The 24,583-nt window shown below is 55.5% G+C and overlaps 3 protein-coding genes across 3 annotated transcripts in view; all 3 read right to left on the reverse strand.

Annotated features, from left to right (window-relative positions):
• Positions 1 to 6,235, reverse strand: part of PIP5KL1 (phosphatidylinositol-4-phosphate 5-kinase like 1) — an 8,599-nt gene extending 2,364 nt beyond the window's left edge. Inside the window, exons 1-9 of the mRNA XM_019642223.1 lie at positions 6,178 to 6,235; positions 5,138 to 5,341; positions 3,863 to 3,913; positions 3,500 to 3,654; positions 3,097 to 3,221; positions 2,576 to 2,610; positions 2,429 to 2,484; positions 1,540 to 1,652; positions 1,088 to 1,241 (exon numbers count right to left, since the gene is read on the reverse strand). Of these exons, the coding sequence (XP_019497768.1) occupies positions 1,088 to 1,241; positions 1,540 to 1,652; positions 2,429 to 2,484; positions 2,576 to 2,610; positions 3,097 to 3,221; positions 3,500 to 3,654; positions 3,863 to 3,913; positions 5,138 to 5,341; positions 6,178 to 6,207 (923 nt within the window). The 5' untranslated portion in view covers positions 6,208 to 6,235. The remainder of the gene's footprint in view (positions 1 to 1,087; positions 1,242 to 1,539; positions 1,653 to 2,428; positions 2,485 to 2,575; positions 2,611 to 3,096; positions 3,222 to 3,499; positions 3,655 to 3,862; positions 3,914 to 5,137; positions 5,342 to 6,177) is intronic.
• Positions 6,236 to 9,509: 3,274 nt separating this feature from the next.
• Positions 9,510 to 12,474, reverse strand: DPM2 (dolichyl-phosphate mannosyltransferase subunit 2, regulatory). Its single transcript, XM_019641416.1, has 4 exons — positions 12,364 to 12,474; positions 12,029 to 12,118; positions 10,966 to 11,068; positions 9,510 to 10,181 (listed from the first exon to the last, which is right to left on the reverse strand). Exons 1-4 carry the CDS (start codon positions 12,364 to 12,366, stop codon positions 10,126 to 10,128), a joined length of 252 nt encoding a protein of 83 aa, XP_019496961.1. The 5' UTR covers positions 12,367 to 12,474; the 3' UTR covers positions 9,510 to 10,125.
• Positions 12,475 to 14,558: 2,084 nt separating this feature from the next.
• The window catches only part of EEIG1 (estrogen-induced osteoclastogenesis regulator 1), a 33,517-nt gene continuing 23,492 nt past the window's right edge, over positions 14,559 to 24,583 (reverse strand). Inside the window, exons 4-11 of the mRNA XM_019636977.1 lie at positions 23,287 to 23,403; positions 21,270 to 21,316; positions 21,014 to 21,171; positions 19,702 to 19,806; positions 19,426 to 19,618; positions 18,868 to 18,989; positions 18,707 to 18,776; positions 14,559 to 17,332 (exon numbers count right to left, since the gene is read on the reverse strand). Of these exons, the coding sequence (XP_019492522.1) occupies positions 17,287 to 17,332; positions 18,707 to 18,776; positions 18,868 to 18,989; positions 19,426 to 19,618; positions 19,702 to 19,806; positions 21,014 to 21,171; positions 21,270 to 21,316; positions 23,287 to 23,403 (858 nt within the window). The 3' untranslated portion in view covers positions 14,559 to 17,286. The remainder of the gene's footprint in view (positions 17,333 to 18,706; positions 18,777 to 18,867; positions 18,990 to 19,425; positions 19,619 to 19,701; positions 19,807 to 21,013; positions 21,172 to 21,269; positions 21,317 to 23,286; positions 23,404 to 24,583) is intronic.

The following is a 24,583-nucleotide window of genomic DNA, read 5'->3' on the forward strand; positions in this document are numbered from 1 at the left end:
GTGTGTGTGTGTGTGTGTGTGTAGAGGGGTGTTCTGAATGAGGGACTGGGAACAGGTGGGGGTAAGGCTGGGACAGTGGCTATTTACCAGCCAGCACAGAAATATTTCACTATGACAGCAACCATTCACCCGGGCTTCCTGGCCAAATGACAGCAGAGATCTGAGTATGAGCTGGGGGTAGAGGACAAGGGAGAAGCTGATCTAACTTGGATAGGCAGACTTGGGGAGGTTCTGTGCCCCATGGCAGGAATTCCAACCTCTGGTCAAGATGTACCCAGCCCAGCCACAGGGCGTGGGGAGCCATTTCCCTGGATTCTGCTCAAGCCTCACTCATCCCAAGGTCTTCCTCTAAGAGGTGGGGATGGGGGATGAGTGGAAATCATTTTTCACTCATCTTTCCCACCCACTGAATCAATGGACTTACCTCCTTAAAGTACCTGTCTTAAACACTATGTAAATTCTGTTCAACCACAGAGGTGGGCCTTGGAAGATTGAAATCCAAGTAACAGCCAAGTACTAGCATGAATCCTCGGAAGTCGTTCTACAACTTCACTTCCCCTCTCCCAGCCTCAGTTTTCACATCTCTAAAATAGGAATGAGCCCACCTTAATGAAGCTCATGGTCAGCATGCAAGGAGTGACGGTTACCTTTACAAAGGGGAGGACAACATGATGATGGTGCTAATGGTGATGACCTCAGCGTCCTAGAGGTGGAATTATGGGGTTAAGGGCCAAGAGCTCTTTCTAAGGCAACAAATGGGTCTGAAACCTACTCTGAAACCGTCAATGGTTCCATATCCCCTCCTGGAAAATGGCCAGATTCTTCAAATCTGGGCTGAAGCCCTGGATCTTACCTGTTCTTTCCTCTGCTGTAGTCTACCTGGGCCCTCTACCCCTGCCAGCCAGGCTTCTCCACCTTCCACCCCCCACCCCCCCACACACACACACTGCACTTTCCAGTCTTCAAGCCTTTGCCTGTTGGGTCCCCCACGTCACCATCTGTCTTATACGGTCCCCCGCCTCACACCATCCGTCTTTCCCAAGCTCTCATCACCTCATTCTTGCCGTTGCTCCTGTGGGAGGCTTACCCGGCTGTGCGGAAGACAAGGCTGCTGCCCGGGCTCCTCTCATCCTTGTGGAGACACTGGAAGGCCACCAGGAGGCTGTAATCCAGCACATTGAGCTCCCGGAGGAAGGCGGTGTCCAGTTCCATCTGGCGGAGGAGCCAGCTTCTCTGGGGCCCTGCTAGAACATCAGCACCCCGCCTCAGTGCTCGTTGTGTGCCAGGCAAGGTGTTGAGGGCTCCACACGCATCTGCCCCAGGAGTGTCCTTATTGTCCCATTTCACAGATGAGGAAACTCATCTGTAATTTACCTTGGTCACCTAGCTAGTAAGTTGTGGAACCAGGATTTGAACCCTGCTCTGCCTGACTCCCGAATCCGGGTTCTTAATGACTTGGGCAGAGGGCAGTGCCAGGGACACCCTTCTAACTTCACCCTGAATGGAGGAAGAGCAGACAGTCACTGCCCCATGGCTTACCTAGGTAGATGGTCTTGCCCTGAAAGTTGAGGTCCTTCAGCACCAGGATGAGGGGGCTGCCCTCAGGGGCCGGATCCACCCATCGGCTCACCTCACAGCCTTTGATGTCATACCTGGGAGACAAGGGGTGGGAGGACACAACAGAATTCAGCTTTACACAGACTTCAGACACACAGGGACCTTCACAAGTTAATAATAAGACACAAGAGTTTTCACTGTGTGACGGATCAAATCATCAGCACAACCCCATTCTGTTATTGTCCCCATGTTAGGAGATGAAGAAAAAGGCTCAATTTCTTTGACTTGCCCAAGAACAAGCAGTAAGTAAAGGGAGGAGCAGGGATTTGAACTCAGGTCTTTGGAAGCCCAGTCCAGGTTTTACGCCCTCCTGTGCCTGATGCTCAGCACACTGTCATCCCTGGGGGTGTCCCAGACACAGGGGTCCAGCCCGAGGCAGTAGCACCAGGAGGGCCAGAGGGAAGTCGGTGGCCCTGGAGGAGCACCAATGAGGGCAGAGGCAGGGCTGGGAGGCGCTGAGGGCAATGTTGTCAAAGGCTGGGCTTGAACTCTTACTCCTCACATAGTACCTGCGCAGACTACCCCCTCTTCAGTTTCTCATCTATGATATGGAAGTGATAACAATGCCTACTCCTCAGGGTTGTTATAGGAATAAAGAAGATTATGAATGCAAATGGCTGGACACAACGCCCAATGCATACTGAGTGTTCAAGAGATGCTGGTCTTGGGTGTGGCCGCTTCTGACCCATCAGAAGATCCTGGGAAAGTCCCTTCTCTTCCCTGGGCCTCAGCTTCGCCGTCCGTCTATTGACTCTGGGTGCTTCCGGTGGCACATTCTGGGTGGGCCCGAGGCCCTGCGAGGCCAACTCACCTCTCAGAGATGCGGCCGGCGGGATAGAAGACGCTCTGCATGATGATGAAGTATTTCTGCGTACAGGGGGTAGGGAGTGAGGGAGAACAGGATCTCATCCTGCAGACGACCCCTCCGGCCCGGCCTCGTCGCCTCGGCCTCACCCACCTTTTTGCCCCGAGCCACCCGCAGACTGTGCACTCCTGGAAGGGGAGAGGGCGCCAGGTGAGGGGCCCCAAACTAGGCAACCAGGAGTCCTCCCCACCCCAGTCCCAGCTCCAGGCCACGCCTCCTCCTCGAGTTCCTCCGCATCCCGAGTCTGCCCCGCCCCTCCAGCCTTGTCCCCAGACCCTTCCTCAGCTTGGGTTGGTGTCCTGACTCTACCTGCCTCTAGACTCAGCCCCAAAAGGGCGGTGTCCTCGGGCATAGCCCCGCCCACATACCCTCCCCCAGGACTGTCCACTCTCAACCCCACCCCTTTGGGCCTTGCCCACCGACCACGCGGTCCCATACACTGCCATCTAGGACCAGCGGTGCACCGAGCTCTGCCCGCAGTCCTGTCTGGGTTCAGGCCCCCCACACCCCGCTTCCTGGAACCGCCCCGCTCCCTGGCCCCCTCTCCTCTTCGCTCTCTCCTTAACCCCTTCCCCCACGCCCCGAAGTCCCGCATTCCTGGCTGGTGGTCGTACCCAGCAACCGCGCAAGCAGCGAGTGCGGGTGACGCTGCAGGTGCTGCATGTAGCGGGGCAGGTGGGTGAGCAAGGCCTGTACCTCCCTACGCCTCTGGGTCTTCAGGAAGAAGCGCTGGTCCTGGCTGGGGGAGCCGAAGGGAGAGGTCACTAACTAGGTGGGACTGGAGAGGCTCCCACAAGGCTCGCTGATCCAGCCTGTCCATGTGTGGATCTGTCTCCCGCTCCCCACCCCGCCTCCATACAGGCTCAAGGCCTCCGGCCCTCACTATCAGTCTGTCCTCCATCTGACCTCTATCTGGCTGGGACCCTCCTCTGACCTGGCCATACTAGTTCTCTCCCCAAATGTTTCCCTTTCCCGGGACACCACTCCCACCCTTCCCCACCCCTGCTGCCAGCTCACGACAGGAAGAAGCTGGCCTTGCTCTTGGAGGTGCTGTGGAACTGCAGGTAGGGGACGCCGGGCCCCAATGAGGCCTGATAGTCCTTCTCAGCCAGGCCTAGGGAGTGACGCAGCCAGACGAAGGCTGGGCCAGCCAGGGTGCCCAGCTCAAAGCCCTGCAGGGGAGGAAGAGCGCCCCCAAGAGTGTCCACGGAGGCCCAGGTGTGAGCAGTTGGCCCTAGTGCAGGAGAGTCAAGGTAACCACATCCTTCCTGAAGGCCCTGAGGCAAGCCATGACTCCCACTGCACCCACGGGAAACTGAGGAGAAGAGAGAACAAAGATGGTACAGGCCCCCTCCCATGAAGCAGTCTGGGGCTTCCTACCTCCTGAACTTGGGTCATGACCTCAGAGAAATCCTCCTCAGTGGGCGGTCCCTGCAGGGAGGGGCAGAGGGGCTCAGAGCAAGTCTCAGCCCCCAACTGCCAGCCCCAGGATCTCCAAGCATCCAGCACCTGACCTCATCCCCTTCTCCCAATCTGATTCCTCCAGCAAACAGAGACTGCCCTGGGTGTGCCTGATTTGGGTAGATGGGAGCGGCAGACTCTCCCAAAACTGTATGGAGGATGAGAGAGTGACCGGAGGCAGGTCCTGAGTATGTCTCCTCCACAGTTGGGTCCCCAGCACCTGTCTCTGAGTTAAAGCCTGGCGCATTTGCCTAGACACACACATTGGACAAGTGAAGCCGGATGCCATCCCAGTAAAAGGAGATGGCCTTACTGCCAAGGGGCCTGCCTGACTCATCCTGGGAGGGGCAGGATCAGAGAAGGCTTCCTGGGGGAGGTGACCCATAAGCTGAAATCTGAAGGGTAGTGGAGAGGAGGAGCAGGGTGCTCACAGCAATGGGAACAGCACTGGTGGCCACCAGGACGGAAAAGAGGGCCAGAGTGGCTGAAGTACGGGAGGGATGGAGTGTGAACAAGGCTGGACAGTCGACCCTTGGGCTTAAACCAGCAGGATCCTGAGGCCATGATGAGTACTAGGGAGCCATGGAAGATTTTCAGGAGGTGATAAGGTCAGGTTGCGATTTTCAGCAGGTAATGAGATTTAGAGGACTTCTTCTGGTTCCTCCACTCTCCCTGGACCTCTAGGTCCCTATGCCAGGGTTTGGCCTGTGGGGTGTGGTTACGCTGTGCACACAGGTGCACACACACAAAAAAAACACATATGCTCACTGGGGCCCATCCAGCTGCTGAGCTTGCATTTGGGTGGCCCTTTCTGCTGAGCCAGCCTGGCCCCAGCCTGAGCTCCGGGGAGGATGGACTGGGCTGGTGGGGTGGGGGTAGGGTCCCTTCTCAACCATACACCCTGGCAGAGCTGAGAGGGCCTCAGAGACCAAGGAGTACAACTCCCACCCCCCATAGTCACTATATAGATGGGTACACTGAGGCCCAAAGAGAGGCAGAGGCCCATCTAGAGTCACACAGCAACCAGCTAGGTCAGGAGGTTCCTCACACCCCCAACACATCCTGGGCTTTCTGACTTCCTGGCCTCAGCCTCCACTCCAGAATGTCCCTCCCTCCCCGCACCAAGCCCCTGATTTCCTCCCCTTATAGCCATCTCTGATTGCCATTGGTGTGTGGGACAGATTGACCACTCACCATGAGCGGGTGGTCTATAGAGACCTGAGTGGCAGCCCACAGTCCTGTCTGCATCATACATGTCAGCTGGTGCAGCTCATGCCCTGGGCCAATCTCAAACAGGCCTGGGCACGGCTGCTTGTCTCGTAGACACCGGAGAAGGCCACAATGTCCAGAACTTGAAGTAGCTACTCTGTGTCCAGCCTCTGGGGATGGGGCCAGGACCTGGTGGCAGGAGGCACAAGAAGCAATGAGCATGTGGCAGCATCGCAGAGGAGAAAGACCCAGGTGTGAGTCCTAGCTCCACTACTCTGAACCCTCCTCTTTTCTCTCTCTGCCTCAGTTTCCTCAGTTGTAAAATGCAGATAATGCCGGTACCCACCTCACTGGGTGCTGTGAGGGGCCACACAGTTCCTGGCATGCAGGCAGCACCCAAAACGGAGTGATGGTTATTATTAGCAGTTGGTAGAGCATGCAGTTCTGCAGCCAAACCTGGCCCAAGACTGACTGTCTCTCACCAGCTGTGTGACCTTAGGTAAGTCACCTAACCCTCTGTGCCTTGTTTTCTCACCTGTAAAATGAGAACTATAACAACTTCGTGGCAGGTATTAACTTGTTACTGTGGAGTTTGAGCTCCGTGCACAGGAGCCCTTGATAGGAGCTGTGATGCCAGTGATTCAGTCACCTAGTACACTGTCTATGCAGAGTTCCTCCAGGCCAGTGCGGAAGGTCAGCGCGAAGCTGAGATGAGAGCTGCTGACCTATTAGTAGTGAGCACCCACCATGTGCCCAGGCTGACCTCCTAACAGCCCTGTGAAGAGGAGCTTTTAATATCGTCTCCATTTTCCCGATGGATTAACTGAGGAAGTTCTCCGGGGATACCCACCAGACTTATCCTTTCATACCTGCGGTTCCCATGTGGGGCGTGTCCTGGTCCCCCGCTCAGTGCAGGACCCCTCCTGGGCGTGGATGGGGGTGTGTCCGCACCGCACAGAGAGGGGAAACCCGGCTTCTGCCCCTCCACCCTTCCCTTTCCTGTCCTCTCTCAGGTCCGCACCTACCTCGCGGGGCCCCGGGCTCGGCGCGGCCATTGCCTCCGCAGCAGCTTCCCGGGCTTTGGCCGCGGCCCCGCTGCCCCGTCGCCCGGCTGCAGGAGTCAGGCCCCGCCCCTGCCTCTGGACCGACCAATCGCTTTGTGCCGGTAACGGCTGTACCCAATCCGCGCGGGAGTGGCCGGCCATCGCCTGCGGGTCCCCCCTCGCCGGCTGCAGCATCATTCCGACCGAGGTCCAGGGCGGGGCAGGGCCGCCACTCATGGGTTAGGGTCCCTGGGAGGTAAGACCCTCCCCAATCCAGTCCCGCCCACCTCGAAATTCTGGCATGAAATTCCCACCGACTGTTTTTCAGGTGAAGAAACTAAGGGCTAGCAGCGGTTCTCAACCTGTGGGTCGCGACCACTTTTGAGGATCGAACGACCCTTTCACAGGGATCGCCTAAGACCATCGGAAAACAAAAAGGTATTTACATGACGATTCATAACAGTAGCAAAATTACAGTTATAGAGTAGCAACGAAAATAACTTTATGGTTGGGGGTCACCACAACATGAGGAACTGTATTAAGGGGTCGCGGCATTAGGAAGGTTGAGAACCGTTGGGCTAGAGAGACAAGTGACTACCTCCAGGTCACACAGAAAGTCAGGGGCATGCATTCATTTAACACATATATTTTAACACTCACTATGGGCCGGAAGCAGTGCTAGGCTGGAGATTTAGTGGTAAATGAGAGGGAGACACACAGCTGCCAACGTGATCTTTGAAAAGCATAAATGAGGTGATGTCACTCTCATGCTTAAAGCCTCCAGGAGCTTCCCATGGCACTAGAACAAAATCCAAACCCCTGGCCTTGGCCCATGCCCTTCTACCCACTCTCCAGCCCTATCTCAAACTACTCTCGCTCCACCCATTACACAGCCACAGGGATTCCTCGCTAGTCCTTAGGCACCAAAAACGCTTTCACATCTAGGGGCTTTTGCAAGTGCTGTTCCCTCTGCTTGACGTCCTTTTCCCCAGATTTCCGTTTCCATTTGCTTTATTCCTTCTTGTCACCTTGGCTGACTCTAAGGCAGCGGTTCTCAACCTTCCTAATGCTGTGACCCCTTAACACGGTTCCTCATGTTGTGGTGACCCCCAACCATAAAATTATTTTCGTTACTCTAGAACTGTAATTTTGCTACTGTTATGAATCGTAATGTAAATACTTTTTTGTTTTCCGATGGTCTTAGGTGACCCCTGTGAAAGGAAAAGGGGGTCACGACCCACAGCTTGAGAACCACTGCAAGTGTTCCCTCCCCTCATTGTTGATCACATCATCGTGTTTTATTTTCTTCATCACACTTAACACTGTCAGAGATTGTCTTGTTCATTTATTTATTACATCCAGCCCTAGAATGGGGGTGCCAGGAGGACAGGAACCATGCCAGTCTCATTTCCTGGCACAGACTGGTGTTGGATAAGTATATGTTGAACCAATGTGAGTAGGGTGTGCAAAGGGCCCTGGTGAGTACCAGATGAATGGGCAGCCGGGTGGTGGCTGGAGTGAGTAGGACAAAGCGTGAGTGAGCAAGTACACAGGTTCTTGTAGGCCATGGCAGGGAGAGTGAGGACCTGGAGAAGCATTGTAAGTGTATGAGAAAGATCAGATGTTTTTAAAAGGTCACTGGTTGTCACAGATTGGAGATGGCCAGAGTGGACAGGGGGAGAGGTGCGAGGAAGTCTTTAGTGATTTAGGACAGAGGATGGTGGCTTTGCTTCACGAAGGTGGCTGGGGGGACACCAGAAGGCCCCAGTTCGGATCCCACATATAAGGGCCAGTGACACTGCTCTCTACAGCTAAGATGCTGAACAACAGCTCAACCTGGAGCTGGGTTGCCGTGAGTCACCGGAGACGGTGTAGGCTGCAGCCCCTGCTGCAGTGGGTTGCCACGGGTTACCGTGTGTAGCCAGCAACCAGCGTGAGTGGCTGACGACTGATCTGCCTCGCCTGAGAAGAGCGCAATGATGGTGCCAACTTGGGCCCGTGAAGCAACGTCCTCCACAACTATACTGAAGAACAAAAGGACAGCAACTTGTCTGTTCCCCTTCCCCCAATTCCCCAATAAAATTCTTTTTTAAAAAAATCTTTAAAAAAAAAGAAACATGTGGGGGTTTAGGAGACAGCCAGGCTGGAGGAAAGCCTGGGTAGATCAGGTCACCCAGGAAGGGTGTGGGGCAAGAAAGCCTGTGACTGAACCCTGAGGAACCCACCCTCTCATGGCAGAACAGAGAAACATGAGACACATAAAGTGGAGAGTGGGTCATCACAGACAGGAGCTTCTGAGGGTGCATCCCATGGGATTTCACACATCACATGTGGTGTAGGGATCATGGAAACGTGCTTTGGGTTTAAAGACCAGATGTTTGTTATTGTTGGTCTGAGTGGGTGGGTGCAGCCCTCCTGGAGTGATGCTGAGCACAGTGGAGGTGAGAAAATGTAGGCAGCAGATGTGAACATCCTTTGGGAAGTTTGGCTATGGAGAGGTGAGGGGGGAAACCTGGAGGGAATTACTGGGTTGATGGAGGGTCCTTTAAGTGGGAGCCTGGAACATGTTCATGAAACACTGGGAGGCCCTTGTTGAGAAGCAGAGGCTCTTCCCACAAGGGGGATCATCAGAGACAAGAAGCTCCTGCTGTAACAACAGGAGAGGACAGGACCCAGAGCCCAGGTGGGCAGCTCTGCCTGGACTAGAGGGTGGGGCGAGGACAGGGCAGGTGGCCTCTGTTCTCTGAGGGTGACACCTCCACTAATTGGAAGAAGAGTGAACGTCCAAGATGTAATGGGATGGTGGCTTATGCTAGGCACTGTGAATGGGAGAGCGGGCTGCTCAGAGGAATAATTGCAGGGGGGCTAGGGCTGGGGCCTGTGCCAGATCAGTCAACCTGGACACAGTGGAACCAACTTTGCTCTGGCTCAGTAGCAGCCCTCACTGCTCAGAGCTACACTAAGTTCAGCTGCTGGTACGAAGACAGACTTGGGCTTTTAGGGAACTGGGCTGAGGGTCCCTAAAATACTAGTGCATGCTGGCTGGGCTGGCACAGGGGGGGCGTGGTGGAGGCTGATGTGGGGTCTGGCAGACTGCCATGCCTCCACTGACTCCCCAGCCGTCAGCTGCAACAAGCTGCAACCACATCTGTTCCAGGCCCTGCTTTATCCTGTGTCCAGCACAGGGATGATCCAGGAGGCACCTCATTGCACAAACCAGTGTCTCCTGACCCGAGACCAATGCAGAGGCCAGCACCTAGCCCCTCTTCAGACCCCAGGCAGCCCAGCTCCCCTGATCAGGGATGGCACAGAAACAAACACACCAACAACCTTTATTGTTCAGTTTTCCCCAACAGGCCAAGGCCAGTGTCAGGGCTGAAGGGCTGGGCCTCCATGAGGAGCGGCAGATCTGAGGGCCCTGTGTGGCCACCCTAATGTGTTCTGAGGCCTGGGGTAGTCCTGCGGCCTGTCTGTCCTCCCGCTAGGATTTCCAGGTCCAGAAGTCCTGTGGGATCTGGGGCTATGTCAGACCCAGGGAAGCTGCCTTGGTGGAGGACATGTGGGGAGAGGTCATGTGATGTCTTAGAACCTGCCAAATCCAACATCAGCATGCAACAGGAGGCAAACTGAGGCAAAAGGGTAGAACCCAAAGGGAAAAAAATGAGAATCTGCAGGTAAGGCAGGAAAGGACCACCATCTTTCAGGCCCTGACCAGAAGGAGGAGAGGAGACGTCAGGTACTCCTCCCCCTAACTTCTGGAAAGGGTGAGCAGGGGATTGGGCGCTCTTGTCAGTCAGGGGTGAGTTCTGAACAGCTCCATCCTCCAGGGTGTCTGCAGAGCAGCCTGGACAGGTCCTGTGGGCCCCTGCCCTTGGTGTACCCTAGAGGGGAGGCAGAGAAGGGGCCAGCAGCCTCATCCCCACTGGGCCTTCACTGAGCCTTTTTGGTCACCTGGTTCTTCAGCATTACATAGGTGATGAACACTCCTGGAATACAGAGACAGAAAGACCACGTAAGATCGGGGCTCAGGGCTGCTGTTAAGGCCAGAGCAGGGCACGGCATGGCACAATGACGCATACACGGGACCAAGCATCTCCCAACCACCCTCTAGACCACCTGGTCATCTCCCTAGCCATCCATCAAGCCACACATCCACCCACATTCATTCAACAAACACCACTGAGTGCCTGCCACAGGCAATTTAGTATTTCATATTCTATGGGGGGCAAGTTCCACCCAGCTATCCATCTACTCACCCAGTCAACCACCTGTCCACCTACCTACCCACTCACCCGCCCACTCAACATCCAGCATCCACCCACCGACTCCATCATCCAGCCATCTGATTGCTGACTCATCCAAACCACTTTCTTGAGCACCAACTTAGTGCCACAGCCTGTGCAGGAGCTGAGGACACAGTAATGATAAAGACACAGTTCTGGGAAGACCACACACTAAATCATGGGAGATGGAGAGGTGCAGGAACCATGAGCCAGGGTGACACGGGGGTGAGAGGTGATTGAGGTGTGAGCAGGGCAAGGATGGTGGAGGAAGCAGGAAAAAGGGACACATCCCATTAGAGCCTGAAGCATCGGAAGACTGACTTGCAGCCCTGAAGGATGAACGGGAAAACCCTGGGGCTGAACTGGGGGCAAAGAGCCTCAAACAGACGTACAGCAAGTGCCAAAGTGTGGCCACATGTTGAGGGGTGGGAGAGGGTCATGGGGCCCCCCAGACACCCTGCCCAGGGCTGGGGGAATGACGACTTACCTACAAACAGGAGCAGCAGGAGGCCAGCGGCCAGTGGGATGGCAACAGCATAGGCTCGGGGCAGGAAGTACTTGTGGATGACATGCTGGCTGTCGATGAATGGCTGGCATCGAGGGCAGAGCTCTGGTGAGCATTCCCTGCCTTGCCCAGCCCCCCCCAAGCCAATATCCCACTTCCTCTGTCTCAGGGGTTGACCCCTCTTAAAGCACTGGGACAGCATTTGCTTTTGTTTAAGATGGTCGTACTTGGGGTGCCTTGGTTTGTTTCCTTCCTTTATTTTTATTATTTTTATTTATTTATTTATTTTTTTAGCTGAGCCATCCCGCCACCTGTTGGCAGCTCACGGCTGCTCAGCTCGGGCTGACTCGAACCGCTGTTGCTCAGAGCTCAAACTCTTGAGCGAGCTCTTAACCAACTGAGCCACTCAGCCGGCCCTTCCTTCCTTTATTTAATAGCTGTTTCCTGTGCAACTGACTAGTACCTACCCTAAGTTGGTGTTAGGGGCCTACCAGCAAACAGAAGACAAAGGACTTGCTCTAATACCCTCACAGCTTAGCAGAGGCAAAGGGTACACGAGGAATCCTCAACTAATTCCCAACCTGGGCTCCAAGATCTTCTTTACTAACCATTTTCTCCAAACGATACCAAGTTCTGCAAGACTTTGCCTTCCAAACACACTGCACTTCTTAAGTAGTACCCAATAAACCCCTGCTCCACACACAAACCCTAAAGGCCCTCACAAAATCCACTGGCACCTGTCATACCCAGGAGCCAGCAATATAATAACCAGAAGGACTGGACCCATCAAAGGCCAAGCAAATGAGGAACAGGGCTTTACAATGTAGCGGTTAAGAAGGTGACCTTGAGCCTGGACCCTTCTCCCTGAGCCTCAGCTTCCTCGTCTATAAAATGGGGACACCACTGGCATCTTCCTCATAGTATTGTTCTGGAGATTTCATGAGATATTCAGGTAAAGCACCTAGCACAGACATGGGGGGGGGGGGGGGGGGTCGGCTGCAAGATCCAGGAATGCGAGGTGAGAGGGCGGAGGAAGTACACATACCAAGAGAATCACCCAGGTGGTGTAGTAGGTGAAGATGATCAGGCTCACAGCAACGAGGCCAAGTCCCACCACCTGGTCTGTCCCCGTGGCCTGGAGAAAAGGGAGGGCTCAAATTGACTAAGTGATTCAATTTAGGTGCACAAATGGAGTGGGGGGCGTCGCAGTCTGATTACGCTGGCAGTGCCCGGTCTCGGCGTTTTTATCTGTACAATGAGCCGGCGGGAGCGCAATCTGGTTCTCAGTGTCCAAGCTCCGGCTCCTAAACAAACCAGGGACCCCCCCCCCCCGACCCTCAGGGACCCCCCCAGACCCTCTGCACTCTGCCAAAAACTCACCATTTCTCCGGCGATCCTCGCCGGCGCAGCAAATCACATCCGGTTCCGGATCCGGGCTCTCGGCTGCGGGGCACGCTGGGAGTCGTAGTACATAGGCCGCCCCAGGACTACGCTGCCCAAGACAAGCAGGAAACCGCCTCCCCGTTTGCATGTCGGGAAATGTAGTTTCTTAAGGGTATTGTGGAACAAGTTGTTCACGAATCTTCGTAAGGAATGGGACCGACTTGGGAACCTAGACTGGCTGGTGCTCGTGGCCTCAGTCCTGTCGAACTCGCCCCTGAAGAAAAGCCCATTCTAAATATCCCAGAGTCCCAAAGCCAGAGCGAGATCGGGTGGGGGAGGGTTGTAAGTTTCATTTTTCAGAAGGGGAAAATGAGGCTCAGAGAGGGGCGAGGGCTTGCAGATCACAATTCGTGTCTGTGGTGAAGATGACACCAGAACCTGGGGTGTTCATGCCAGTTATTTCCTGGTCCCGTGGCCCTAACGTGTGTGTTGAAGGGAGGGTGCAAAAAAATGTTTGCTTGCGTTGGTGGTATAGTGGTGAGCATAGCTGCCTTCCAAAAAAATGTTCACTGCCCGGCGCCGGGTGGGAGGCCGAGGGGCTAGCCCGAGCCTGCTGAGATGGGGCTAATTTTGATCCGCTGCAAGGGGGGGGGCGCCCCGGGGCGCCCCCTTACCATCGCATGGCTTCCCTGTAATCTCTTCACTGTAGTGATGAGACCAGGGTGACTGACCCTCCCTCCCTTCACCGTCTGCCTCTGGGGCCCTGGGTGTCGCAGCAGCGCAGGCAGCAACCCACGCAGGTCTTGGGAATGGCCGCGTGTGCAGGATCCTCTCCAGGATAGGAGGTCCGTTCCTCTGAGAGCCAGGGGGAGGTTGGGCATGATCTTTGATGTGTTCTCCAGCTCTGGAATCGGGAACACTGTATTCCCACAGCTCGTGGGCCAGCTGCTCCTCACTCATCAAGACTACATGTCCCAGGGAAGTCACCTTCCCTGACAGGGGTTCCCTCCCGTGTGTTCCATAGCCCCAAGGGTGTCTCCATGATGACGCTTGTCAGCATGTTTTAATTAGCTGATTTACTTGATGTGGCCCACCTGTGAGGTCTCTGAGACTCGGGTCTGTGGTCACTGCTGTACCCCCAACGCCCAGAATGGGGCTTGGCACGAAGTAGGAGCTTTGAATCAACCAACTGGCTTTAAGATTCAGTGACATTTTAGATCCTGGAATGCTAGAGTTCAGCATCTGGGGACTTCAGGCCTTCTGAAGGGTTGTGTGGAGGCTCTCCTGCTGTCTACATTTTGGGGGGTGAAGGGGCACGTGGAGATTGAATCTGGCATGGTTCACTCGCTCGCAGCATCTGCCTGTTTGGGTCATCTGAACCCATTTCTGACTAAGGGGACTGCTGGAGCAACCTTTTTATCCCCTACCCTTTGGTATACTGATTTTTCACTTAGCATTACTGTGTTCCAAAGAAGCAGCCTTTTTGAGCCTAAAGCCCAATTCTTTCCCTCCCGGTCTCAGGAGATTTGGGCTCAGTTGGGAATCAACTTTTCCCTCCCCAGGTGTGCACTGAACAAAGGAAGGGACTGAGAATAATGCAGTGCTGTGACGGGGATGAGGCTGAGTAGTCTGATCCCTTCTGGCCTGTCCAAAGCTGCTGAGGTTTCCTGCCACTTCTGAGCTCGTTAAAGGCCGCGGCGACTTGCCGTCCCCACAGCTCTGTAACTTGAGACAGGGCCTGGGCTGAGGGGCCCAGGCCTGGAGACAATGCAGGTCTGGAGCTTTTGAGGATGGGTATAAGCTCAGCACCTCCCATAGGTCAGGCTGTACACCCACTTTTTCATTTGATCCACAGTCCCATTTGCAGCTGAGAAAACTGAAGCATAGGCAGTTTTCTGCCTTCAGGCATGCTTGTTAGAAGCCACCTGACTACCGGGGAGGTCCGCAGAGCAGTGGCTAGTGGCTAGGGCTTGGGCTCTGAGGTCTGAGACTGGCAGGGAAAGTACTCTCCTGTTTCCTCTCTGGGACTCTGATGTAGTAAAGGTGGTAACAATTGTGACTGCACCAGGACTTGGAGAACCCTGGCCACCTACATCTTTCCCATCCCCAGGGTGTCACCTTACACATCTGGTTTCCATCTGATGCTTTGATCCCAAAGTCAAGTTGGTAAAACAAGCAAACAAGAACCAATATGCCATAACAAAAACTGCAACATTTAATTTTTTTCCCCAAACCAAGACACTGACTAGGCTGATTTCCCTTTACAATGTTATTTTCTACAACAGAAGCTGGGACAGATACAAACACAGCCCATTGAATTAGGGTGTGGTGGTGGTGACATTCTGTTAGATAAGAGGGGAATTAAAAACAAAACAAAAAAAACCTTGCTTCCCCCCATCTCCCTGCTCACCTCCCTAAACAGAGGAAAACGTGGACATTCGACATCCTGGCAGATCATGCCCTGTGGTCAGTTTGTGGGGTGACTAGAAAAAAAAATAACCTAAAAATATTGTATTTATTTTCTTTAAATCTCCTAGTAAAAATGTTAAAACTGTCTTCCAAGAAGATTCCAAACCGTCATTGCATAGACCGATTCCTTTCCAAAAATATCTCTAATATATTCTATCTCTATATATAGAATTTTTAAGTCCAGGAGCTGTGGGTGCCTAGTGCGAATTCACTGAGCTTGAGGGGACCGGAGGGCTGGAGAAAGGGGTCCCACATGGGGATGAGGTCGGAGCTCCAGGACTCCAGCTCCAGCCACCATCAATTTGGTTGTGGCCGAATTTTCAGTTAGTCCAATTACCCTGGCCCAGGGCCTGGCGTGGGAAAATGTGGCAGGCTCTGTCTCCTTCTGGGGTGACTATCAAGTTCAGACCTCGCCTAGAGTGGGGCTGGGGTTCCTGGTTTGGGAGAGTCTCCCCAACAGCACCAAAGCCAGCTGCTTTATGCCTAAAGCCCCAGAACTTTGAATCGGACCCCAAATACACCTTGACTGCACCTTCCCACTGGGCTGAGGTCATACAGACAGAGCGAAGGGCGGCACTCCCCATCTTCTGGGGGTCACTTCATCTGGAGATCGTGCAGCCAGGCCCTTTTAAAGTGCCAGGTGTCTTACAGGACAGGAAGGGACCCACAGAGTTGACCAGAGTCTTCTCCAGCCAGAGCAAATGCTCCATCCTGCCTCGGCAGGCACCTTCTAACATTCATTTTCTAAAAGAGTTAGGTGATTAAAAACAATAACGACAACCACAAAATCCTAGAAATGCTCTGGCCCCAATGCCAGGAGGCTCCAAGACCATGACTCACTCTTGCCAGCTGGGCAGAAGGGGAAGGACCCCTCCCAGCCTGGGGAGAGAACCTCCACCCCAACCCCTACCAGAGAGAGAACCCATATCCTGGCTCTCCGTCCAGATCCCCAGCCCTGCTGGGACCCAGCCAGCAGGTAGGGCAGAGAACGGAACCACCTCCCCTCACCTGGGGGAGGAGAGAATATCAAACTGTGAACCCTAAAAAAAAAAGGAAAGAAGGAAAAAAAAAAAAGAGGAAAGGAAAAAAAAAAGTATAGGGCTAAGTAAACACCAGCCTGCTGGGTTTATACAAAAATGAGTGAAATTACGAGTGGCAGGGGAATCTATCCAGGGGCTGGCTGCCAGCCAGAACCCACCTTCAAGCAAGTAACGGGGACAGGGAGGAAAGTGCTCAGAGCAGAGGCTTTAACAAGGGACAGAGGCAGAGCCGGACTGCCCCCTGCTGGAAAACCCCCCTTAAAGGGCCTGCCTCTCCCTTGCCCAAAGAGAGGGGTGCTTTCAGAGGGCTGAGGCTTTTCTGGCCAGGAAGCCAGCTCCAGCCAGTCCAGTCACAGCCCACCTGCCCCTCTAGCACTGGTCCCAAGCCAGGGCCAGCTGACCCTGAGGGGAGAGAAAATGGGCAGTTGCTTGCCCAGCCCATCAGGCCCCCAACCTCCGTGGGCTGGGGAGGCACCTTCCAGGCTTCCTACAGGAAACCAGCTGCTCAAGACCCAGCCCCGGGCAGAGGGGAGCCAAAAATTGAAGCTCAGACTTTTCTCAGCAGGCTCTCAGGCCTGAGCTGGAGCTAACTGGAGGGAGGAGAGGCAGTGCCCCGTTCCAGCCGGGCTGCTAGAGCTGGGCCACTGACTGCACAGCAGGTAGCACCCAGGAATCCTTGGAAAGGGATCAGAGGAAGGGCAGGCGAGGGCCAGTGGGGCTGTGCTGGAGACAAGCATGTGCAAAGTGCAGGCTGCCAGGGCAGCAGGAGAACATTCATTGGGGGAGGGGGGTCTCAATCTAGAGTGTGGGTCGGGTCTGAGGTCTTGGCTTCCAGGAGGAGGCCGCCAGCGGGTCCCCCAGGGTACAGGGAAGGGATAGCTGAAGCACTAAGCAGTCAGAGGGCCACGGTGGCAGGACTCTGGGGATGAAGTGCCTCCCCCCCACCCCACCAGGGCAAGGGGGCAATGGAACAAAGCCCTGCCAGGACATGGCTGAGCTGGTGCTCTTAGAGTGAGCAGGGACATAGGGCGAGAGGCCCCTCGGCCACAAGCAGCCCCATGTGTGTAGGAGCTGCTGCATGTCCTCATCAAGGGGACAGGTCGGTCTCCGGCGGGGCATCCTGGCCATCTTTGTCTTGCCCACCTACTTCATTGGCCTGCGTGTCCTGCCCTTTAGTGGTTCAGAGAATATTCACAGTGGTGCCCAGGCCCTACCGGGCCAGCAGGGTCCCGGCCTGGATGGGAGGACAATGGAATGATGCTTTGAGGCAGGAGTGGGGCTGGAGTGCATGGAGGAGGCACAGATGAGACGTCGCGTGGATGGTGATCCAAAGGGGAAGGTCCCTCGTGGAATGACGTGGGTCTGGACACCCACGAAGGCAGGGCCCTTCTCCAGCCTGGACACTCGCTCCTCAATGGCTTTCAATCACGACTGGCTCGTAGACCCCAGAGGAGACCCTGTGGGGAGAGACAGGTCAGCTCGTCCTCAGTGCTCCTCTGGGCCAGGCCCTTGGAAGTACTTCACAAGCAGGGGCAATTCAATGGCCCCGTCCTGCAGAGGGGGAAGCTGAGGCTCAGAGAAGCTGAACCATCTGCCCAAGGTGACACAGGAGGTAAGTATCGGAGTCTGTGGGATCGCAGAGCTGGCACAGGCTGTGCCCGACCCCTTTCTGGGCAGCAGTGGCTTACATACTGGGGTGTGCTGTGCCCATCCTCACCGAAACACTGGCAGGTAGGGACTGCACCCCACCCCACTTGACAGATGAAGAAACTGAGGCTTGCCCACCCACAAGGTCGTAGATATTTGGGATGCAGCGAGCGGCTCTGCTGTGATCTAGCTGCCACAACTACTGGTTCTTCCCTCTCCTGAGTCCCAGTTTCCGAGGGAGGCTAGAGATGGGTATTGACAAAAGTTCAAAAAGGTCCTGGTCTTTTTTTGTTCACCTCACTCTGGAGGCAGTGGGGAGATGGCAGCTGCAATTTTTTTTTTTTTTAGCTGAGCCATCCTGCTACCTGTTGGCAGCTCAGTGGCTGTTCAGCTCGGGCTGGAGGCAGCTGCAGTTTTGAGCCTTGGCCAGCAGGGGTCAGCACAGCAGCGCCAGAGGGCCAGTCTGAGGACCCTGGGGTGGCCCAGCCAAGTCTCCAGCTCTGGCTCTAGATGTTAAGTGGGCACTTTCCCACCTGGCCCAAAGTAACAGTAACATGGGGAAAAGCCTTCAGCACAACCCTGCACATGGGAAGCTCCTCCACCCACTCACTCACTCAGCCAGCAAGGCACACGGTAAACACTAAAATGACTGCGAGGGCGCTGGCACTCTAGAAACTAGAGTTCAAGGCAAAGTTTGATCCTCCCACCCCCTCCTCTGTGAACACCACGAGGGCTGAAAGCTGTGTTCCTCACTCTAGGATCCCCAGCACCTTGCTCAGTGTCTGGTGCGTGGCTGGTGCTCAACGCACAGCTGTCCAATACATGAGTCACCGTCATTTTTAAGGGGTTCCCAGATCCAAGAGGACGGGGAAAGTAGGGTCTGAAATAAAGATGTATGAAGCTCCTGCTGTGTGCTAAGCCCCATGCTAGGTACTTTCCAGGTTACCCAGGAACCCTCAAAACCAACCGAGGCATTGTCCCAGATTTCCAGGTGAGATGAAGTGGTCCACACCATTTGAGAGATGGGGAAACTGAGGCTCAGAGACGTGACTGGCCCCAGGTCACTGTGGTGATTGACAAGAGCTGGCATTCAAATCCAGGTCAGTGGGCTGCAGAAACTTTGCTATCAGCACCGCGCCCGCCATGGCCACCCTAGTGACCCACCCCTGAACCCCCACCCCTACCTGTTGGCCAGCTGGATGCCACTCAGCGTGGTGGAGCCGTCACGGCTCACGAACAGCCGGAGGTTGCTGTCTGTGGAGACACAGGGGAGGGTGGGGGCTGAGCAGGGCAGGGACGGCCAGGCGGCATCACCCTCACAGCTCGCTGGGCACAGGCAGCTCACCCTCAGTGTTGCTGCCATCTGTAAAGTCCTGACTCTGCACAATCTTCTCCACGATGTCGTCTGCGTCGATCCGCGTGTCATCCACCCATGTTGGGTGGCTCTCCACAGAGTCCTTCTTCCGCCTGGAGTCGTGGGGGTGGGGTGGGGCAGTCACAAGTTAGGGCAGCAACAGGCACAACGATGACAGCGCGCGCCTACAGCTCTCAGGATGCGAGCCTGTTCATGTTAGAGTCACCTAAGCCTCACATCAGCCCTCCGGAATAGGTGCCATTATTACCTGGTCTTATGGATGAGGACACAGAGGTTCTGAGAGGCTGACCACACAGGCCTAAGGGGCCCTAAGGTACACTAAATCACACATAGCAACCCGCGAGCTAACTGGTCACACACATGCCCGTTAGGCCAGGGCTACGCCCCTCACGAACATCAACTGGGTGAACTGTCACCACCCAAACCTGAGGCAGGGACCCACTGTCCCATGTTACACGTAAAGAAGCAAAGGTTCAGCAAGCTGCTGGAAGAGGTCCATACTCCAAAGCACTGAGCAGTGAGACTCACCGAAACGAGCGGTCGGACAGATGGGGCCGGGGTGGCCGCGGTGGCTTCTCGGGGGGCCGGTGCTCACGCTCACTGCCCTCGGGGCCCTCCACAGTCATGCTGAGGCCACCAGAGGCACTGCTGCTGGTGGACGTGTTGCGACGGTGGGTCAAGTCCGAGAGGCTGGAGGACCGTGAGTGCTCCGTGCTGTAGCCTATTGGGCGGGTGGCGGCAGTTCATTATGGGGGAGCTGGAGAATGTGGAAGGCCAAGGGCACGGAGCCAGGCAGGCACTCACCAGAGATCTTGGACTGCTGGCTGGCATAGCTGGAGTTGCGGGAGTGGCCAGAGTGGAACACCTCCTCAGGGCTGGACAGGTTCTGGTCCGTCTCTTCTGGAACCCCTGGAAAGCAGAGAAGGGGCAGGGTTACCGGTGGTGCCTGTCCTCTCACTGAGTCTGTCGGGGGGGGGGGTTGGTTGGGGGACACTATGTATTTCCATTTAACAGACTGTAAAGTTCAGAGGAGCAGCCATCTGCTCCAAGCCACAGTTTGCTATCTGAACCCAGGTTCGTTCCTTCCACAAATCTGTCAGGAACCCCCTCTGCACAGGGGTTCTACTGGGTGCTGTGGACAGGAGACAAGAGTGTCACAGGCCACTGGGAAGGAAGGCTGTTGAACAAAAAATGATCCACAATGAACCAACAACTGTGGTGAGTGGTGCAGGGCAGGGAGCAGTGTGTGGGGGGGTCTGACTCGGTCTGAGATCAGGGAAGGCTTCTCTGAGGCGGTGGCCTTAATGAGAGACCTTCAAGAGGGGTGGGAGGGAGCATCAGAGAAAGGGCCTTCCAGAACGAGGGAACAGCATAAGCAAAGGCCCTGATGCTTGAGCGAGCTTGAGCGAGCTTGGGTCAGTGTAGCTAGAGTGAAGCAAATCAGGGGAAGGGGAAGTGGCTGACAGCCCTGTCCCAGTTCACCCATAAGCCCAACTCTGAAACATACTTCCCAGCACTCCCAACCGGAGGAGCAAGGGGACCAGGTGCATCTGTCCAGGATTCCGTGAGTACCCACCCACCCACCGGTCCTCCTGTGGTCAACACAGGAAGCAAGGGCTCACCCATCCCTTCTTCATAGATGAGCACAGCCAGGCCACCAGCTGGACCCCAGGCCTACCTGTGTCCCCACCCAAAGCCAGGTGGCTTTTCAAGTCCCAATGGGTTTTCTGCATATGAAGGAAGGAGTGCAGAAAGCCAGCTACAGATTATCTCAAATGCCACCTCTTCAGGGGGGACTTCCCTGGCCCCAGATAGATGCTTTCTGTGCCTCTCACAGCTCTTTTTGTCACTCCGTAGGTGGCTATGCATTTGACTTATATATTGTCTGACGGAGGCCTGTCTCTCCTGCTAGACCCAGAGGGCCACAAAGCCAGGGACATCAGTATTGGTCCAGGGCACCGCACAGTGCCTGACACATGGGAGGGATTCGGACAGTATAATTATGCCATCATTCTCACCACCTCTCTTCGCAGCAAGCGTCTCCCTTGGGACTTGGGGACACCTCAGAGGTAAAAGCCTTTGGCAGCAGGGCAGGTGGTCAGGTGAGGAATGGTACCTGAGCTGAGGATGGTGGGCCTGGTCTTGGGGGGCCGGGACCCTGTCAGGGAGTTGGTGCTGCTGCTGCCGCTGCTGCTGGTCCCGCCACCCTTACACGTCAGCTGCAGGGAGGAATCCTGGCCTGGGATGGAGATGGACTTGGCAGTAGATGGCGGCCTTGGGGGGAAAGAAGAGAGTGACTGGCGTGCCCACCCTCGGGGTCAAATGAAGACAGAGGAGCCCCCACCCCTCAGGCAGCCTGCACCCACACTCACGTCTTGAAGCACGGGTCTCCAGAGAGCAGGAACATCCCAATGGTGACCTGCGGGACAGGGAAGATGTCGGCCACACCATGTCCACTCACCTAGCCCAGGCGTCCAGCCTCCTTCAGCCTCCCTGCGGGGGCTGCAGACAGGGCTTCGACTCTGATCCCGTCTCTGCCTGCCCCCTGGCCCTGCTGACGCCACCAAGCCTCACTGAACCCCAGTTTCCTCATGCAGAAGACAGAAGTGATCCTGACACCTGATATCGGCCTCGTGGGACAATGGAGAGGATGCAGCAAAATGAGGCTTCACTTGGCTTGGCGCCTGGCTCCCAGTGACAGCAGCAAAAGCCAACTGCTGTTACTTCACAACCACACAGAGACTGTGAGCCCTTATGGAAGGGGCCACATGGTCACTCTCCATCCTCAATGCCCAGCTCCTCTGAGTGGGTGTGGGAGTACCAGCCCGACATGGCAGGAGGGAAGGTGGCACGAGAAGCCCACCTGGTGAGGTGGGGGTTCATCGAGCCTGACCTGGGGCATGGGGCACTCACATAGTCCAACACAGAGGGCAGGGGCTTGGTGAAAGTTTCTTTAATAAAGTAAAGCAAAAAGCCATTAGAAACTTAACAATTTAACACCTACTTGGGCAAAGGTTTTAGTAATGGCCCAAACAAGACAAAATTTGGGTCCCCAAATCTGGGCTGAGATGGGACAACAGGTGATGGGATGAAAAAGAGGTGCTCAGATCCCAGCCACCACCAAAAAAACTGGAGACCATTGGGTTGAGGTAGGTTTGTTTTTTGGGGTTTTTTAATGGATTATTTCATTTGACCATGAGAACAGCCGACAGAGTAGGTAGGTGATGGGCCCAGGTTGTAGACGAGGGAACTGAGACTCAGAGGAAGTGACTGCCCAAGGGCCTGCAGACAGGAAGTGGTGGAGCTGGCCTTGAAGCTGAGGCCACCTGTCCCCAGATGTCTTTGATCTGGCGTGAGGTTGCACGGAGCCAAAGGGGCAAGACCGAAAGGTCCCAGCTCCCACCACAATCAGCTTGCACATTTGCATATGCCTCCGGTTTCCTCTGCAAAGGGCCTGGGAGGCCCCAGAGCCTCTGCCCCACCACCTCCTCGCTGGCTCTGCCCTGGCACAAGACACTCCCACTGGGTCAACCGGCAGAGGTGTGGTTAGGACTGTTTTCTCAGCCAAGTGGAAGGGTGTGGAGACAAGGAAGAAAGGTGTGCGGGTGGCAGATGTCTCGATATCTCTGTCCCAAGAGGATAAGGAGGCAGCTTCCTAGGGGTAGGGAGCTGCTTGGCCACCGGAACCCTGCACATGGCTTCTGGGCCCCCGGAGCAGCCGCCCTCAATCTGCCCAGGTCGAGGATGGCAGGTTCTTCTGGTCACTGATGCTCCCCTGGGAGTTCAGGCTGCCTCATGTCATGTGGGGCAATGGTGAGGGTTTGGACTGTGGGCTCAGGTGCCAGCTCTGCTGTGTCCCCAGGCAAATGATCTAACTTCTGTGCCTCAACTTCCTCCTGTGCAAAACTGGGACTAATAACAGACACCAGGCCCCACGGGACTGCTGTCAGGCATCACAGGACAAGGTGGCAGCCCTCAGCGATACTGATCTCACCAAACCCTTGAAGAGATTATTGGGGTATACCCCCTGACCCACGATTATGGATGAGGAAACTGAGGCCAGGCCTCTGATGGTGGTTTCCTGACCCAGGGCCCACATCCTCCCAGTGTCTCTCACTGCCTATCCAGGGGGGGAAACCTATATATATATATATATTAGCTGAGCCATCCTGCCACCTGTTGGTAGCTCAGCGGCTGCTCAGCTGGGGCCGGGACTCGAACCGCTGTTGGTAGGCGCTCAAACTCTTGTGCGTGCTCTTAACCAACTGAGCCACTCGGCCGGCCCTAAAACCTGTATTTTTAACAACCCTTGGGAGACTCTGATGAAGAGCACAGCTGCCCTGGCCCCCTGATGGGGGGGGGGCGGAGGGGGTGGCAGGGCCCCAGTACCTTGAGGATGGAATTGTCCTGGCGGGTGTTCTTTGTGTCATATCCCTCCAGCAGGCAGCAGCGCACCGTGGAGCCCGAGCCTGCAAACTCTGCCAGGTTCAAGTCGGCAAAACCCAGCTGGGAGGAAGAGAGGAGACTGTGGGAGGCTGCAGGGATGTGGGCGCAAGACTGGCAGCATAAGGGTTAACTTGGGGGAGGGGGAGGGGCAAGCAAAGTCCCTGGGCCGCACCACAACCCAGACTGACTGGTTGCATAACCAGCACCCAAGGACAGAGGCCCGGGTTGGCGGCTCCAATGAGGCAGAGCCAGGAGCTCACATCTCTGAGCTGCACAAAGCGCCCTTTGTGCCATGTCCCAGAGTACACCGGGGCAGCGTCTGAGATGAAAGGGCATTGTTGTCTATGACACAGACACATTGTTCCCTGGGAAACAAGGCTGTGCTGTGGGAGCCACCAGGACAGCGGGCAGAGGGGAGGGAAGGCCCGTGGGAACTTGGCGTTGGGATGGGTGGGTGGAGGGTAACTCTGCAGGGTGGGCAGGAGCCCCTCATGGAGGCTGGAGTGAGGGGGTCTGTTGGGCAGTGGATGATGCTCCTCCGATGCAGAGAAAAGAGCAGGGATGCGGATGGAAGTGGAAGAAAGTGCGAGAATAGGGTGTATGAGCTAAGAAAGCCTCTCAGATGGACGCCAAGTCTGGCAGACCTAGAGGGGCAACAGAGTTTAAGGTGAGGGGCTGCTGGGATTAGCGACTTGGAGAAAACCAAACCAATGAGGGATGCTTACTGAACACCTGCTGCGTGCAATCTCTACTGTAGACTTTGGGGCACACGTGCCAGAATCAGGGACTCGGGTTCAGGCCCTAACCCTACCATCGACTCAGTGACCCACATAGCTTAACCGGCAGAGCCAGGCCTAAAACCAGGCCTGATCAATGTCAAGTCTTGCCAGCTCTTTGGGCCTGTTTCCTCCTCTGTATCATGGTTGCTGAGCCTGTGTGGACATTTGATTGGAGAACAGAAGGGAAGGGCCTGGCAGGTCTGACACATGCTAGGTGCGTGATAAATGTGTGCGGGGGGAGGGAGGGTGCTCCGGCTGTTTGCTGGTGGTTTCTTTCCTGGCTTGGCAGCTGTCTGCACCCACAGCAGGGTGAATCAATGAGAGGAGAAATTTCCACTCTGACAGCACCTTCCACAGCTCAGTTCTGGCCACCCTGCCCTCTGCTCCTATACAGGAACATGAGCGCCCGGCCAGGGCAGAGCGCATGGCACAGAACGCTGCGCTTCCTGAACTCTGGTCAG

Source organism: Hipposideros armiger, unplaced genomic scaffold (genome assembly GCF_001890085.2).
Source record: "Hipposideros armiger isolate ML-2016 unplaced genomic scaffold, ASM189008v1 scaffold_3, whole genome shotgun sequence".
In the NCBI taxonomy this organism is placed as follows: Eukaryota; Metazoa; Chordata; class Mammalia; order Chiroptera; family Hipposideridae; genus Hipposideros; species Hipposideros armiger.